At 43.6% G+C, this 18,495-nt stretch overlaps 1 protein-coding gene across 1 annotated transcript in view; it reads right to left on the reverse strand.

Annotated features, from left to right (window-relative positions):
• LOC111951860 (stromal membrane-associated protein 1) overlaps window positions 1-15,894 on the reverse strand; it is a 56,553-nt gene extending 40,659 nt beyond the window's left edge. The window contains exons 1-5 of the mRNA XM_023970146.2: window positions 15,605-15,894; window positions 11,257-11,390; window positions 10,588-10,673; window positions 6,806-6,881; window positions 115-183 (exon numbers count right to left, since the gene is read on the reverse strand). Coding sequence (XP_023825914.2) covers window positions 115-183; window positions 6,806-6,881; window positions 10,588-10,673; window positions 11,257-11,390; window positions 15,605-15,722 — 483 coding nt within the window. The 5' untranslated portion in view covers window positions 15,723-15,894. The remainder of the gene's footprint in view (window positions 1-114; window positions 184-6,805; window positions 6,882-10,587; window positions 10,674-11,256; window positions 11,391-15,604) is intronic.
• Between the last annotated feature and the right edge of the window lie 2,601 nt (window positions 15,895-18,495).

Consider the following 18,495-nt stretch of genomic DNA (forward strand, 5'->3'; position numbering starts at 1 on the left):
AAGGATCAGCACACAGAAAGGATCAGCACACAGAAAGGATCAGCACACAGAAAGGATCAGCACACAGAAGCAGCTTTTAGCAACACCGGGTGGCACGACGGCAAAACATCAGACCTCCTGTCTGTTCTTCTCAGCAGCCTGTGAGGCGGGAGAGGTAGAGAAGGCAGCGGCATCAGACGACTTCTGCCCGGGAGAAAGATAGAGGGAAGGAGAGAAAAAAGGGATGGGGTAGAGAGAGTGGTTAGAGGCAGGACAGGGAGAGAAACAGAAAGAAGAAAGGAGGCAGGCAGAGGACACGAGAAGGGAAAACAGAGGGAGAGAGGGAGTGGGAGGGAGAGATGAAAAGAGGAGGGTTAGTAGACAGCCAGTAGTGGAAGCTGGGGTGTTTTTACTACCCAGCCTAGTAGAGTCGGAGGAAGAGACAGTCAGCACATTCACCAGAAGGTCACACACACTCCCATAAGATACAGAAGCAGATGAAAACTCATATGGTGAATGATTTGAGCAATCACACACATGCCTTAGGCTAGAACAATCCTGTGTGTGTGTGTGTGTGTGTGTGTATTTGAAACAACAAAGGCCTTTTCTGCGTGGGCCAAGTCAAGTGGCTCTACTTGATCACCTGAGTGACAGCCCTACTCAACCCTGACCTCCCTAAGAGACAAAAGAGCCATAGAGAGAGACAGAAACCCTCTACTATTTACTGCCCACTAGGCTTCTCCTAGCTTCTCTTGGCCAACCTCAGTAGGTCACAGCCTAACTGAAGGTGCACTGATAGCACATCAACACAGGATAACTTAGTTTTGCTCCCCTATCTCCCTAGCCAGACCTGCCCAGACCTGCATACAGTGCTGTTTAGGCTGATAGCAAAACGGCACTAGCGTTCGTTGGCAATCGGCGCCTGGAGGTAGGCAGAGCTTGAGTTCAGAGAAAGCAAGAGAGAGCTTGCATTGTATTCCAAATCTGTGTTTCTCTCTCCCCCCCCTTCTCTTTCCTCCTCTTCCGCTCTCTAAACTACCTGAGGGGAGAACACACACGGAGCAAGTCTATCTAAAGTGAATTTTTAGCAATTTCCTTCTCAGTTATTCATCAAACCAGCCTCTCTCACACCTCTGGATAAAAAGTAAAGTAAAAAAAACATTCAGGGGATTTTCTTGAGTGAGATTTTTGTTCCATTGTTTTTTTCTTCTCTTACTTTGATACGGAGAACGGAGACAGAGAAGCAGCATTAACAGGCACATTTAGGATGRAGCTGAAGAGTGAGAGAGAGTGAGAGAGTGAGGGAGAGAGTGAGAGAGAACAGAGAGAACAGAGCTGGTGAAGGAGATTAAAATGTGTTGGCATCAGAGGCAGGGCAGGGGTGTAGTGTTAGGGCTCKAACACACCAATAGCGTTTTCCGGCCCGAGAGTGCCGGGTTCATCTCTACAGACACCCTGTTTGATGTGATTTTACCTAGTTAGGAGAGCATCTCTYGAATTGTCTCGATGACATTTTCACTATATTTGCTAGGGCCCTCAAACTCAATTCTGGACCTCTAAGCCAGTTCCACTGCATTTTCTTTATTATTGTTTCCCTCTAATCAGGGACTGATTCAGACCTGGGACACCAGGTGGGTGCAATTAATGATCAGGTAGAACAGAAAAGCAGCCGGCTCCGGGAGTTGAATACCCCTGGCCTAGGGGATAGGGGCCAAGAGTTCATTTTGGGATTCGCTGCATCTCTTTCTCTATCTTGTCTCAACCCCCTTGTCACCATCTCTCTCTGGGCATTTGGAAACAGTGATTGTCCCAGGAGTGTCAGGTAGTCTTAGACAGCGAGATTGTGAGGTCTTGTTGACTTCAGTGTTGAGCGCGCGCGCGCGCACACACACACACACACACACACACACACACACACACACACACACACACACACACACACACACACACACACACACACACAAAGACACGAACAAAGACACACAGACAGTACTATGGCATTCATGGCAGAACAATGGGCTCATGCAAGGACTGTTACATCAGATGTGTTCATACCCACAATGCATCAGTTATCTCAGTGATGGATGTTGGACTAGACACAAGGGCTCTATTCTGTCTTTCACACACTCACCTCAAGCACACACACACACACGCGATGTAAGTTCACATATGCACAAATTAACACACACATACAGTACAAACCTTATACACAGGTGTCTACCCAACCAGAAATATTTTCAGAGCTCTCTTAACACACACACTACGTGACCCCAACCGCCATCCGCGCAAAATGACTTAAAATGATAATGAGTTCTTTTTAATAATGAATTTACATATAAAAGGCAGCATCTGTGTGGCTGGCAGAGACAGATCCTAGATCAGAGTACTCCTGCTGGCAGAGCCTGAGAGAAACAGAGAGACAGAGACAGACAGATCCTAGATCAGAGTACTCCTGCTAGCAGAGCCTGAGAGAGACAGAGAGACAGAGACAGACAGATCCTAGATCAGAGTACTCCGCTGGCAGAGCCTGAGAGACAGAAAGACAACAGACAGATCCTAGATCAGAGTACTCCTGCTAGCAGAGCCTGAGAGAGAACAGAGACAGACAGATCCTAGATAAAAGATACTGCTGCTGCAGAGCCTGAGAGAGAAGAGAAAGACAGAGACAGAAGCATCCTAGAATCAGAGTACTCTGCTGGCAGAGCCTGAGAGAGACAGAAAGACAGAGACAGACAGATCCTAGATCAGAGTACTCCTGCTGCAGAGCCTGAGAGCAGAGAGACAGAGACGACAGGATCCGAGATCAAATACTCCTGCTGGCAGAGCCTGAGAGAGACAGAGAGACAGAGACAGACAGATCCTAGATCAGAGTACTCCTGCTGGCAGAGCCTGAGAGAGACAGAGACAGATGTGAGAGTATGAGTCTGCATACATCATGTGTGTCAGCAAGGCTATCAGGCTTATGCTAGGTAGCAGGTGTGAGTGGACGGGGGAGAGGGTTAGGCCTCAGGTGGAAAATGGGCTTTAGACACTCAGTGATCTGAGAGATGTGTGCATATGCACACACACACACACACACACACACACACACCGAGAGATGGGCATGCATTTAATCCATACATACTTTTCTTCTGAGACCAGTATAAAAGTTTTAATTTCGTCAACTAAAATAGTGACAAAAATGTCAAACACCTATTTTTCAGTGGCATTTGACGAGACGATCTGACTAAATAGACCTAGAGAAACTATAACTAAATGAAAATTATTTTTTACATTTGGGTTGACGAAAACGAAACGAGACTAAATGACCTCTGTGACTAAAATCAGACGAGTAAGTGGACTGGACAAGAGTTTTTGGAGAGGTTGAGATCTTTTCAGTGTTATCTGCAATCTGGCGGCAACAAATCATAGACGCAAATAAGGCACACGCCATGTGGTTAAAGCTCCCGGTAGAAAAGAGGCCGATGTTTGGAGCAACTTTACTTATCGAGTAGATTCAAACAAGACCAAATGCAACGTTTCCACAGGAGCAGCGTTTGCACCCACAAATTGACGGGGGGAAGAAATACTACTGACCTCAAGAGACAACTGAAAGTGCTACGCTGAGGTTGGCTGAGACAGATTAACAACGCTAGCTAGTAGTTTGCAGCAACCTATCAGACCCCGACTTAGAACACTTTAATTACAATACAACTACAGTATGTCAAGGGGCAAAGCTCCAAACTGACCATTTAGTGGCATTTTGCAAACCTTTGACTTGCCTCGGAGTTAAATTTGTAAAAAGGTTGCACGCGAGCTAAGCATTCATTACATGGTCACCTCACTCAAAAGTATCAAAATGTCCTATTTTTTGGGGGGGGGGGGTAAAACCATGATTTGGTCAAACAGTAAAGTGTATTATCCTCATGATTCCTGTAATGAAATTCAAATCAAATTTATTTATATAGCCCTTCGTACATCAGCTGATATCTCAAAGTGCTGTACAGAAACCCAGCCTAAAACCCCAAACAGCAAGCAATGCAGGTGTAGAAGCACGGTGGCTAGGAAAAACTCCCTAGAAAGGCCAAAACCTAGGAAGAAACCTAGAGAGAACCAGGCTATGAGGTGGCCAGTCCTCTTCTGGCTGTGCCGGTGGAGATTATAACAGAACATGGCCAAGATGTTCAAATGTTCATAAATGACCAGCATGGTCAAATAATAATAATCACAGTGGTTGTAGAGGGTGCAGCAAGTCAGCACCTCAGGAGTAAATTGTCTGCCCTGATCAACTGGGACCTGCTGCTGTGACAAGCGACCACTTGATGTGCGCTCCAGGAAAGAGAAAAAGGCTTCTGATTGGATAACATTTCAAAATCCCAAATCTTTTGGAAGCAACTACTGTTGTTCCAGCTTTTCTGGGTAAGTGTGCCTATTAAGCTCACCAAAATCTAAATGTAGACATTTCTAACATTTGCTGCCCTATTTTTTTGAAAGAAAACTGGAGATAAAAAATAAAGATAAATCTCATGTGAAGTCATATGACTTTACTTACATTTTCTTTTTACAAGATTACCATATTGCTATCACTTTACTTGACAGATGTTAAAGCACACTCCCCTGACGTTATGACTGCATAAGCACAATGTAAAGAGAGATGAAATGATGTTGGTTTAGATACGGTATTGAACAAACTTGTTTCAGGTATGTTCATTTACGTAATCTCCCTCTCGCTCTGCAGAACTTTAATATGCTGTTGGTGGAGGTCTGAGTCACAGCTCCATCTCTCGTCTGAAGGAGACCCACCCGCATCTGTCACCGAGGTCACCGAGGTCAGCACGCACGCCTGCCTCTTGCTCTGTCACAGCCTCACTAATATCATCTGATTAATTCTACATTTTAGTTTACTTAGATCATGGTCGTTATTCATTAGCATCTGCTAAAGATACATTAGACCAATTCATCAACTACCATGTAGGGATGGTTTCAGAAAGCACACCACACAGAATTGATACCGTTCTAATTTCCTGGCATTGGATGTTACATTTGATAACATCTGTATCGTATCGATTGCTGTCATGTCACTCTCGCTGTATCTTTCCGGTGCTGTATCTAATATCAGTAACACTTTACTTGACACACAGCATCATAACACGCTATGACACGGTCATAACCAATTCTTAATACGTCATAACAGCTGACAACTCGTCAACCTGTCATAATATGGTCATAACACTGTCATGACAAAACAAGGCAAAATCATTCCATTACACCATAGCCTACTTTGTCAACAGTATTTATCAATTTAATATGGTACATTTCTGAAAAATGATCATAGTAATTGCGCACACATTGATGTCAGACATGCACCTACCCCAATGTTGTGTTGCTGGTGACTGATTTCAGGAGACCCTCTCTTTTTGACTGATGACTGACTGACATAAGGGCATGTACGTGAAAGGCCTATCTGGCTTACATGATTATGATGGTTATAATACTTCTTGTGTGTTTTCTACAAGATCATTAAAATATGATGGGGGGAAAAAACATGACGAAAGAATTCACTACAAAGTATTTAAGAAAAACGTTTAAATGAAAGGAAACTTCTTGAACACAAGCAAATGATTATTTCTGCGACGGCAAATATGAAATATGAATGAAACCGTTTCAAACGTTGCAGTCGGAGTGCCTGCTCATTAGGTCCCTCGAGGCCCAGCGGGTCTAACGTTAAGATACGAAGCGTGCAAAATGAGCAATTGCTCATCGGCCATTGCCAGTCCATTGGGTAGCAAACCTACAATTGCAACGCTTTTTAAGACATTACATTTACTGTTAGATTAATACATGGCTATTAGCAGTGGGTATTCTATTTACTGTTAGCAATCGCTCTAATGTGTTTTGAGTTTTCACTTCCTCATGTGGTGAATAAGCCCTAAAATAAATTAGCCTATGATATTTATGCACATAAAGGTGAATTTTCCTACATCTCTATTGAAAAATTAAAAGTCTGAAAATTCTGTAACCCTATTTTAACATTATAATATAACAACAATACCCTATTGTCTACTCACAATTCAAGACAAATAACTGGATTTGGTTGCACATCAAATGATCTTGAACCATGCATTCCTGCTTGGACATGTTAGATGAAACAACTTTTTGTTGTTGTTGAATAGCCTACAATCTTAATAGTCTATTACACACAGTCTAAAGCACTGCGGATTACTTTCGAAGGTGAATGATAGATGTTTTCTATTGCGTGATGCCACTTCGTTTTCTACTGGTGCGACAAAATCATGGGCTGGGGCCWCTGTAAAAAAGTTGGAGCCCTGTCAAGAGGTCAGATGTTTTATCTGCTGCAGAGTAATCTATTCTTCTGCCAATTTGGCTGTTGGGAAGAAAATCATGCGATAGGAAGTCATGCAGAAAAAGATGTTGGTAGGACAAGGCTATGTATGTTTGTGCACAAGGAAGTCAGTGATTTATGTTGACTATAAATTAATGGGGCAATACAAATGTGACGTGACTAATATGTTACTAGTTGACTAAAATGGCCCACTGTCATTTTGACAATAACTAGACTAAATCAAACGACAAAAATGTGACTTAATTATATTTGAGACAAAATGACTAAGATTTTAAAAAGGGTGCCAACATGAACACTGCTGTATATGCAGCCAGACACACAAACATGCCTCTCACAAAGAACTCCCATTCACATACAAACCCCACACAAATAATGGTATACATACATACACACACCAATTATTCGTGCCAATTGCTGTGTAACAGATCAGTGTTGTGGACAGTGTGTGTGTGTGTGTGTGTGTGTGTGTGTATACACACTTACTGAAGCTGTTTTGAGGCCGTTCTGGTCGTAGTATTTCTTCCTTTCGTACTTATCCCGGATGAAGAACTCTACTGCTCTGAGGTCAGGGGTTAGGGAATGACACTGTAGTACACACAGTCACACACAGCTATGTCTTACTATASAGTGGCTTCAGAAWGTATTCACACCCCTTGACTTTTTCWAMATTTTGTTGTGTTACAGCCTGATTAAATTGAGATTTTGTGTCACTGGTCTACACACAATACCCCATAATATCGAAGTGGAATTATATCTTTAGACATTTTTTAGACATTAGACATTCAATAAGTATTCCTGTGTTAGAGCAAGCCTAAATAAGTTCAGGAGTAAAAATGTGCTGAACAAGTCACATAATAAGTTGCATGGACTCACTCTGTGTGAAATAGTGTTTAACGTGACTTTTGAATGACTACCTCATATGTGTACCCCACACATACAATTATCTGTAAGTTCCCTCAGTCAAGTGGTGAATTTCAAACACAGATTGAACCACAAAGACCAGGGAGGTTTCCAATGCCTAGCAAAGAAGGACGTTATTGGTAGATGGGTAAAGAAAAAAGACAAAGAATATCCCTTTGAGCATGGTGAAGTTATTAATTACACTTTGGATGGTGTATCAATACACCCAGTCACTACAAAGATACAGGCGTCCTTCCTTAGTCAGTTGCCGGAGAGGACAATAACCACAATATTACACGGTTAGTATTACTCCGCAATACTAACCGAAATGACAGACTGAAAGGAAGGAAACCTGTACAGAATAAACAAATATTCCAAAACATGCATCCTGTTTGCAATAAAGTGACAAAGATATTAACTGTGTGTCCTAAATAAAGTGTTATGTTTGGTGCAAATCCAACACGACACATCACTCTTCATATTTTCAAGTATGGTGGTGGCTGCATCATGTTATGGGTATGCTTGTAATCGGCAAGGACTAGGAAGTTTTCCAGGATTAACAGAAATGGAATACAGCTAAGCACAGGTGAAATCCTAGACAAAAACCTGGTTCGGTCTGCTTTCCAACAGACACTGGGAGACAAATTCTCCTTTCAGTAGGACAATAACCTAAAACACAAGGCCAAATATACACTGGAGTTGCTTACCAAGACGGCATTGAATGTTTCTGAATGGCCTAATTACAGAGGCAGGGGAGGAAAGAAAGGGAAAGACTGAAATTCACAATGCAGAAAAACAAGCGAAGTAAGGGAGGTCGCTGTCAAAGCAGGCCCAAACACCCTCAAGAAAAAGTGGTGCGTGAATATATTCAGATGCTGCTCCTGTAGGCACATCTTTATTCATGCTGGAATTTACATGGAGACGAGTCAGAGGCCAGAGCTGAAGGGGGGAGGGGGAAAGAAAGACAGACAGAATGCAATGTCAATAATATTTGCCAATATGTTTTGGCTTTCATACCATGCCATGAGGCCTTTCAGTCATATTGAGAGTTCCCTACTACTATGGCTTTAGTTTATTATTATTCACATTCATATTGTTGTTGCCGTTAGTGGTAATACTATTTCCACAACTACTATTATTACTGATGCCTTATTGCTGTTGGTCCCACCATTGTTGTTGTGTGTACTTTGACAATGTACAGTAYCAGTCAAAAGTTGACAACTACTCATTCAARGGTTTTTCTTTATTTTTACTATTTTGTAGAATAATAGTGAAGACATCAAAACTATGAACACATATGGAATCAAGTAGTAAAAAAAAATTGTATTAAAACAAATCTAAATACATTTTATATTCTTCAAAGTATCCACCCTTTGTCTTGACAGCTTTGCACACGCTTGGCATTCTCTCAACCAGCTTCACCAGGAATGCTTTTCCAACAGTCTTGAAGGAGTTCCTACATATTCAGAGCACTTGTTGGTTGCTTTTCCTTCACTCTGCAGTCCAAATCATCCAAACCACCTCAATTGGGTTGAGGTCRGGTGATTGTGGAGGCCAGGTCATCTGATGCAGCACTCTCCTTCTTGGTCAAATAGCCCTTACACAGCCTGGAGGTGTGTTGGGTCGTTGTCCTGTTGAAAAACAAATTATAGCCCCAGTGAGCGCAAACCAGRTGGGGTGGCGTATTGCTGCAGAATGCTGTGGTAGCAATGCTGGTTAAGTGCGTCTTGAATTCTAAATAAATTACTGACAGTGTCACCAAAGCACCCCCACACCTCCTCCTACATGATTCACGGTGGGAACCACATATGCAGAGATAATCCGTTCACCTACTCTGTGTCTCACAAAGACACGGTTGGAACCAAAAATCTCAAATTTGGACACATCAGACCAAAGGACGCGCTTCCACCAGTCTCTTCTTATTGGTGTCCTTTAGTAGTGGTTTATTTACAGCAATTCAACCATGAAGGCCTGATTTACACAGTCTCCTCTGAACAGTTGATGTTGAGATGTGTCTGTTACTTGAACTCTGTGAAGCATTTATTTGGGATGCAATTTCTGAAGCTTATAACTCTAATGAACTTATCCTCTGCAGCAGAGGTAACTGGGTCTTCCTTTCCTGTGGAGGTCCTCATGAGAGCCAGTTTCATCATAGCGCTAGATGGTTTTTGCGACTGCACTTGAAGAAACTTTTAAAGGTCTTGAAATCTTCCAGATTACTTTATGACATGAAGGTCAGTCAATTCTCTTTGCATATTTGAGCTGTTCATGCCATAATATGGACTTGGTATTTTACCAAATAGGGCTATCTTCTGTATACCACCCYTACCTTGTCACAACACAACTGATTGGCTCAAACGCATTAAGGAAAGAAAGAATTTTGACAAATGAACTTAAGGCACACCTGTTAATTGAAATGCATTCCAGGAGACTACCTCATGAAGCTGGTTGAGAGAATTCCAAGTGTGCAAAGCTGTCATCAAGGCAAAGGGTGGCTACTTTGAAGAATCTCAAATATATTTTGATTTGTTTAACACTTTTTTGGTTACTACATGATTACATGTGTTATTTCATATTTTTGATGTCACTATTATTCTACAATGTAGAAAATAAAGAAAAACCATAGAATGAGTTGGTGTCTAAACTTTTGACTAGTACTGTAAGTAATTTAACTTGCCATGTCAAAGTCTACTGAATTGAATTTGAAAAAAGTGAGAGAGACGAGCAAAGCTGACAACAGAGAAGTAACAGAAAAGGAGATGGGCAAGATGGGAGTGAAGAAAATACAGACAGACAAAGGAACCATGAAAAAGGAAAGGCACTTTAACAAAAAAGGTGAGGGGGAGAAGGACAACATGAAAGCAAAGAGAAACACAGCCTTATTTCAAATACTCCAACTACCCACACAATGAATACGTAGGCCTACACATTTGACCTACCTACCAATTAGTCTAGCTAGTTCGACCCCTACGGCTTTGAACTACTGTCAGAACTAGCAGGAGCCATCAAAAAGGCTAAACTGATGCCCATCCCCCGACAAAGCTAGGCACCAGATGATTTATTAGAGACTTGAACCAGGCAGACCGTGTGAATTCAGTCGGAGTTTGAACAGGAACAGCTGTTATCAAGAACAAACAGCTGTCCTGTCTGAACAGCAGGCAGCCCAGATACCATGCTGCCTTACACTCTCCTATACAACCCATATGCACGCAAAGGTGCCGGGTCCAAATGTGTCTCATCACAACTGGGTCCAAAGTGACATGGGAAGAGGAACTGTGTTGTGATGGGTGCTGGTCAAATGCAGATGCACACAGAGGGGTTCATTATTACTAAACACACACAGAGAGAGGGAGACGAGAGGATACTGGTCGGTCTGTGGACGTCTGAAGGTGTCTGGGAGGTGGGCTTCGTACAGCTGTTTGGCCTTGTTGTTCCCCATGTCTACCATACTCTACACACACGGGAGAGAGAGATAACAGCCTTGAATATATCATTAGACATCTCTAGCTTCATAATGCATCACATATTCAAGCAGAGGGCAAGGTCTTCAAAACAAATGGAATTAAAAGAAAGTGAGAAAGTGTCACCACAACTGCTTTGAAATGTTATATTTACATTTCAGTTTGTACTTGGTAATGACACACATACACAAACAGGCAGGCAGGCAGGCAGGCAGCCCCCCCCCCCCACACACACAGAAGATGAGGAGGAGAATGATGGATTTGATAGGAGGAATGAATGAGCTAAAGTTGGAATAATTACCCATCAGGAATTAATTAGCCATTAAAACAGCAATTAACATTCAGAGAGAGAGATGCAAGCTCCATCTACCCTGACAGACAACTCCTCAACAAACCACAGACAGGCCTACACTTTGGGTTTAATTTATCCCCCCCCATCCTCAAACACACCATTTTTTCTTCATCTGTCTAATTCACACACACACACACTCAGCCGCAACCAAAACACCCCAAAAACCACCCAGACCTCATTGTCCGTCACACACCCCTATAAAAACGCACACCCCATGGTACCTGGATCTGTTCTTGGGTCCATTGGTCCAGGTTGACAGATTTRACTCTGGAGATGTGGACGCCCAGGTTCCTGTGGATGCCAGCACAGCGGATACACATGAAGACCCCCAGGTTCCACGACGCCCATCGCGGACCTACACAGAGGCAGACACACAGTTATTATTCTGCTACTGTACCAACTCCAGGAGTGTAACAGTTTTTGTTCCAGCCCAGCATTAAAACACTGATTCATTCAATTAGGCTAAGCGTGGTCCAGACTAAAGAGCATTGATTAGCTGATTAGTCAGAACCCCCTGCCAAAGATCAACCACTGACTGACTATAGACCTGATCAGCCAACCTAACAACCCCCCCCACACACACACACACACCCCTGGAGCCTCGGTGAGTGACAGTGTAGCTTTCAAACTAGTGGAGACAAGCAGCCAAGCTTGAAATTAAGGCCACTGCCATCAAACTGAGGACAGGGCTTGGTGTGTGTGTGTGTGTGTGTTGGTAGAACAGGGAAGCTGGTGGCCGTATATGACAGTTCTCCAGAAGACACTGACAGGTCGTCTCAGCATCTTCCTACTCCTGGCCTTGTCTGTGTCACCATTGTTCAAAGCTGTGGAAAATTAAATCCACCCAATCAATGACAAAGTGCTCGAGGAACAAGTTGCAGTAGATCAAGTTGCACTCAGCCACTGATACAGGGTTAGGCTAGATATGTGTCACCCCCCTGAACTGATCTAAGATCTGATAGGCCTGCTAATCCTAACCAATAGGGCTTAAAGGTTAGTGTTAGCAGGCCTATCTGATCTTAGATTTGTGGGTAAGGGGACAAGTTCTACCTCCAGCACTGGAGAACAGCGCTCTGCTGCTCCCTGGTGGTGGCTGGATGCAGTGCAGTCCAGGTTAGGTTGCAAGGCTGTGGCACTAGTCCCAGGGAAGGCCAGCCGTGTTCAGTAGTGTTCAGTAGAGTCAGTTCGGTAGAGTCGGTTTCATTCGAGGAATGAACCAAAGCATTTCGGTTCGACATGATGCGGTTCGACGTATTAACATTTGTTGCATAAAGACATTCACTTAATGCATTGCTGACGGGTCTCAGAGCTGGATCTGTCGGAGCCGACTCCTCTGAGCTGTGTGTGTGTTAATGATGTCTATGGTGAATGCAGGCACCTGGTCCTGTATCCACAAAGCATCTCAGATTACCAGAGCTGATCTAGGATCTGTCTATATTAGTCTTATTCATTATGAACTAAAAGGCAAGACTCATCCTAGATCAGCACTGCTACTCAGATGCTTTGTGSATACTGGCGCTGAGSMWTAGGGCAGACTGGGCATCTACCACCACATTATCAGATAACATTCAAATTACTAGGTTACTGCTGTCCCCTGAAGAAAATGAAGTAACACAACGTATTGGGTTGAGAGATCATAAAATGAGGCTTCCTCTACATCGATTCCCTGACTTTCACCCACTGAGATATTGGGCTTCTGGCACCACCTATTGGTGATAAGAGGAACAGTAGGCAGGCCCCATGAGGACACAGCGAAGATGGGAGAGGCTTCTTAACTTCAAGAGCCATACAATATATGGGCTTCGGCTCCCACAGGCACGCAGAGGGAGAGAGGGGTATCCAGGGGGGGGTCAGAACAACCATCTGTGCCCATCTGGCCCTCTTGCCAAGCTTGCGTGCCAACACAGAGAAAATCATGCCAGCGCAGAGAGAGTGCCCCTGCCATGCCAGATGATAGCCCACCAATAAGCACATGCTACGGTCCCAGCACAAGTAGGATAGTCTAATGATCGAAAAGGAAAGCACTCTGTTCTAGCCTAGGCTTATATGCCTTGAGACACAGCAACGGTAGAGGTATACACAAACATTTGTTCACCACACCCTGAGAATTTAGGGCAGTGTGCACACAGTGTTTACAGGCACAGAGACAGGCAGGCAGGGTGGAATTACAGCTGAGCAGCTCAGGTGAGTCACTCATCACACTGCAGTAGTCAAAGCTACAGGCCAACACCCCATCTATTCACCATTATTGCAGGTCTGTCACGCATAGTCCTGGCTGTCTAGGAACACACACAACCTAGCCCTCTCCCCGTTTCATTGCAGAGGTGGAAATGAAATGAGGCATTCTTCCTGTGTGGTCTGGATTTAGTAGGCTAGGCACAACAAAGCCAACTGATAGTGTGTGTGTGTGAGATCAGATGGAGCTTGATGATGTAACATATGAGCCACACCCACCTGGCCTGGGCCAGCCTATCAGAGGGCTGCCCTTCCAGTCATGGGTTAACATGCCTCTGGGGTGTGTGTTGAGAGAGATGCCATCGCCCTCTTGCTAATACTAACTTCAGCACAAGCACAAAGGGCAGATACGTGGTATTGASAGACCTATTGATAGAAAGAGAGACAGTGCAACATGTCTGTGCCAGCTTGCGTATTTGACTAAATAGTGAGTGAAGCGAGAGTGCCTCAGGCCCTTGTTACTCAGTGATGTCTGAAGTCAAATGACTATCAACTCTTACTGCAGCATGACAACACGGAGGAAGACAGCAGCTGAAAATATCTTCCTCTGATTGCAGAGAAGAGTTGACCCCTAAGCCTGATGAAGGTCTTACCACTAATTCCCAAGTGTATAGTCCAGACTCCAAACAACCCCAGCTCTGACCTCAAAGGCATGGATACTGGTAAAGCAACATRGTGGAGACTGTCCTGAAACCTGAGTTGTAGGTGGGAAGCCATTAAAACAGAAACACACTGCTTTGCCCCATCTTGTAGGCCATGGAAGGAGAAGCAGTGAAGGATGCTGGGTAATTTTCCTTTCCCATTGTGTGGACACTGGAGAGATWGAAACCAGAGCTTAGGCAATGAGAAGATAGAGAGAGACAGTATGGGGAGAGGAGATAAGCAAAACCCTAGTATAGAACGATCCCTCTCTCTCTCCCGCTTTCCTTCCATTTTCTCTAACACAGTGCTAACAAATATGAGCTGACAGCATCATATCACAATCATAACACATAGGCTATGCACACGCACGCACACAATTTACAGGAACAATGCCTCACGATAAACACACACACACCACACACAGGAGCATGTGAGCCATTCACACAGGCACGCACACATGCAGACACACTTACAAACACAAAGTGGGCGGACGAAGAGATGGGACGAAGAGATGGATGCAGTGTGAGCATTCACATATACAGCACCCAAGGACGCAGCTTGAGTGGAGCTTTCACTTAATAAACAAACACTGACACTTCCTTTTACCTGACTGAGCTATAATGCAACGTTACATAAAGCAGGATTACATAGGCTACGAATAGAAAGCAAATAGAACCATTCTGCAGATTAGAGCCTGTCCAGGATCCATTAGCCATGGGTGGGTGTCTTGTGCACAAATTTGATAACACACTCCTGKGATAATACCCATGTAGGCTATACAATATATTGTATTCAGACGGAGGAGAATCTGGAATTTGAAAGAGCAATGTGTAGTGTGTGCCGGGTCAACTTTTGTGTCTGACAAAGGATAGTGCAAAGTTGTCACCTGTCACCTGTCCTCTCCCTGGATGCATCCCTCATTTTACAGCATCATCCATAAACGGTGCTGTTCATTGGCCCTTTCTGTCAATCAAAAAAACAGCATCCCCAACAACGTGAAAACCAGTCTGGACTGGACTCTCTCGGAGCTATGGCAACTACAGTCACGTCTCAAAAGCCTAACTTTGAGACCAACCAGAGAAACTCGAGGGCAGAGCAAGGACCCAGTAGTATGAAATATGGCCACGTCATGCTGTTGACTGATCATTGCTCGCATGGTCATGGTCAACACACTGGCAGCTGATAGTGAAATAAAAATAGGGACTGTCCATAAACGAAAGGTAAACGTTAGCAAAACACGTCATCATGACGCAAGAGGCATTCATTACTCACAGATGGGTGGTTCGTTGAACTGAATCAAAACCTGCTTGACAGTCACTGCTACATCAGCATTGTATTATCCGCCCATATTGGCTTGTGTGCTGGCAATACTGGAGACTGATTACCCTCCGTTATCGTAGACTGGTCTCCGACATTGTTTTCCGCTCATAAATAAATTGGAGGGAAGGACATCGGAGCCAATACCTGCTTTTTGTGTTGCTTCCATCGTGCTAGGCTAGCAAGCTAACAAACCTGTCAAATGGAATGACCGGTGTACCTTGGCTAGCTAGCCAATGTCTGTTAGCTTGCTCATTCACACTCAGGCAGAAGTCAAACTCCCATGTGTGGCTGGATGGGATGGCGTATATGGAACCACAACCACTAGGTGGGTTAACCTAGCTTCACTGTCTATATTTCAGCAGCTGAGATTACCTTTAGCCTCGCAGTCAGCGCAGTGCTTGTTGTCGTCCTCTCGGAGCATTTTGGACAGAATGGCCTGATGCTGCTCATTCAGTTTCTGGGCTTTCTCTCTCTCCGACCGCGTCGACATCGCTCAACAAGTTATGGTGCACTGTTCCTAAATAAAACCCCTACTGTACCCTTACCATCTGTGTCTAATATAAATGCATTAAAGGAAGACCATCCCTGGGTATGTGCAGCTTACTACAACCGTACTGCTCGCAGCCAAGCTCAATATGGGGGCTGTGTTCCGCTAGCAGTACCAATGAGTCGTCACTAGTTACCCCAGCCATAAATGTATAAACCACGCCTATTTCTACAATTTATATTCCTAAAAACTGATTTGAAACATAACATTAACCCTAGCCTTCAACACACTGCTAACCTTGTGCCTACCCTTAAATAAAGACCGAAAGGCAAATTGTTTGCTTTCATGAATGTTTACGATACAGCCAATTTTGACTTTGTGGCTGTGTTAACTAATGGCAACCGTACAGACATGGGAACATCCGGCTTTGAATCTTTAAACTCCGTTGACTTTTATTTGCAATAAAGTGTAACTGCAGACATTGGCTGTGTTCGAGAGCATTAAAACCGTGATATATCATGGGTAAATTGTGATTGACTGACATCTACAAATAATATTGAATAGTTATTTATGATGCAAGGTGATTTGTAGCTCAGTCAGTCTCACCTTTAAAGTCGGCTGAGTGCCCATCACGTCTGCGAGGTCGAACGCGCCCATCATCTCTCAGGCTCCTCACTATACTGCCACCTACTGGTGGGATAAGTTTAGACATCATCTCTCAGGCCCCTCTCTATACTGCAAGCTACTGGTGGGTAAGTTTAGACCATCTCTCAGGCCTATTTCTCAGGCCTCTCTTCAATGCCAAGACCCCTCAATGATATGACTATACTGCCACCTATTGGAGGGATGAGTTTTCGGTTTTGAATAAAATGGTCTGAATTAATCTTATCATAGGGTAACTTTTTGACAGCAACCCTTTTGATTTAAACAAAACGTTCAATAAATATCTGACCACGAAAGAAGTGGTCAGAAAGTGACTTTTTGAACCTGAATGCCAAAACATTCAGGAGATAAAGGGTCTCAGTTTACCCATTTTGAATACCCCACCATACCATAAGGCATCCATTTCTTCATCACCTGAAAAGATAAACAGTTGAGTTTGATATAATTTAAAAGCTTACAAACAGTGTTGTCTCGTGATTGATAGGGTAATGTGCAATGTGTTATCTTAAAATTGATGTGTAATCTGTTGACGTTGGAACTGTGGGAAAACAGTGCTCTGCAATAAAACAGTGGCGGGGGCGAAGGACACTGTGTACCGGTGTCCTAGCGAGATAACGTAAACTCACTCACTTTTGTACATCGCCTTGGTCTGTACAATTGACCTTATTTTAGCGCCCCAAAAACGTAATACTTCCAGATCAACTGTAATGTCAATACCATTGTAAAGCACAATTTCTCCCCTTTCCAACAGAATCAATTACATGACCCCCACGCTGCCCGTTTCTGCATAATTCAACAAGCCAATGAGCTCCGTCGGGTCTTTAGAAAAATGGCAGGTGGGGAAGCGAAACTAATGCGTGATAGTGAGAAGGAGATGTTGTGTGCGAAAATTGCTTTTTTTCACTCGATCTGTCCAACTTATCACCTTATCGCCTCTAAAATGTAAATAAAACAATATAAAGARTTTATATAATGTGTCATTACATACCTATTTGAAGGTTTGTGTCGAATTTGAATCAGGTTTTTAGGGCGGTGCTAAAGTGATCTTAGAAGTAAACAGTGGCTTTGAGAATGATGATCGCATGCAATGATGATGCAAAAAATGACTAGGTATCCCCCCTTACCCCCGTCACTGTCCATTTCTTGTTTTTAAACGATGACAAGTGCTACACCTGGTGGGGAGAGATTGTAAGACAGAAATAGTTGCTTTATGCGTGCTGTACGTTACGACATGACACATCACGATGTAACGGAGGGTCCGTTTTTTTCAACTTTTCTCCAATACTATAGAGCCATTACCATGTCGAATAGAAACGTAGTTCACACCCCTGATTTTGAAGTCAACACAGTCGCTACAGTCATATTAGTTTTCTTGGTAGCCTCGTATGAATGTTGCAATTGCGCACATTTGTACGGAATGGGGTGAGTTTACGTTAGCTAGTTCCTTCCCTCGCTGTAACGTTAACAGACCTCCCGGAAAACAGTGCTCGGCCGGCGGGAGCGAAGGACACTGTGTACCGGTGTCCTAGCGAGCTAGCTAGCTCCTTCCCTCGTTGTAACGTTAACAGACCTGGCGGAAAACAGTGCTCGGCAGGCGGGGGCGAAGGACACTGTGCACCGGTCATGGGTTCATTGTGTATTAGTTTAGATCTAGTGTGTTGTCAGTCGTTTGGACACGATCCTCTCTGAGGTAAACAGAAAAAATTATCCGCTTCATGTGTCAGGCCCGGAAGTGACGATCCTGGCGTTGGAGAGGGGCCTGAGAGATGATGTACAGTTCCTTCGGAAAGTATTCAGACCACTTGACTTTTTCCAGATTTTGTTACGTTACAGCCTTATTCTAAAATTGATTGAATTGTTTCCCCCCCTCGTAAATCTACACACAATACCCTATAATGACAAAGCAAAAACAGGTTTTTAGACATTTTTGCAAATGTTATATTAAAAAAAACGGAAATATCACATTTACATAAGTATTCAGACCCTTTCCTCAGTACTTTGTTGAAGCACCTTTAGCAGCGATTAAAGCATTGATTATTCTTGGGTATGACGCTACAAGCTTGTCACACCTGTATTTGGGGACTTTCTCCCATTCTTCTCTGCAGATCCTCTC

This window comes from Salvelinus sp. IW2-2015, linkage group LG25 (genome assembly GCF_002910315.2).
Source record: "Salvelinus sp. IW2-2015 linkage group LG25, ASM291031v2, whole genome shotgun sequence".
Taxonomy (NCBI): domain Eukaryota; kingdom Metazoa; phylum Chordata; class Actinopteri; order Salmoniformes; family Salmonidae; genus Salvelinus; species Salvelinus sp. IW2-2015.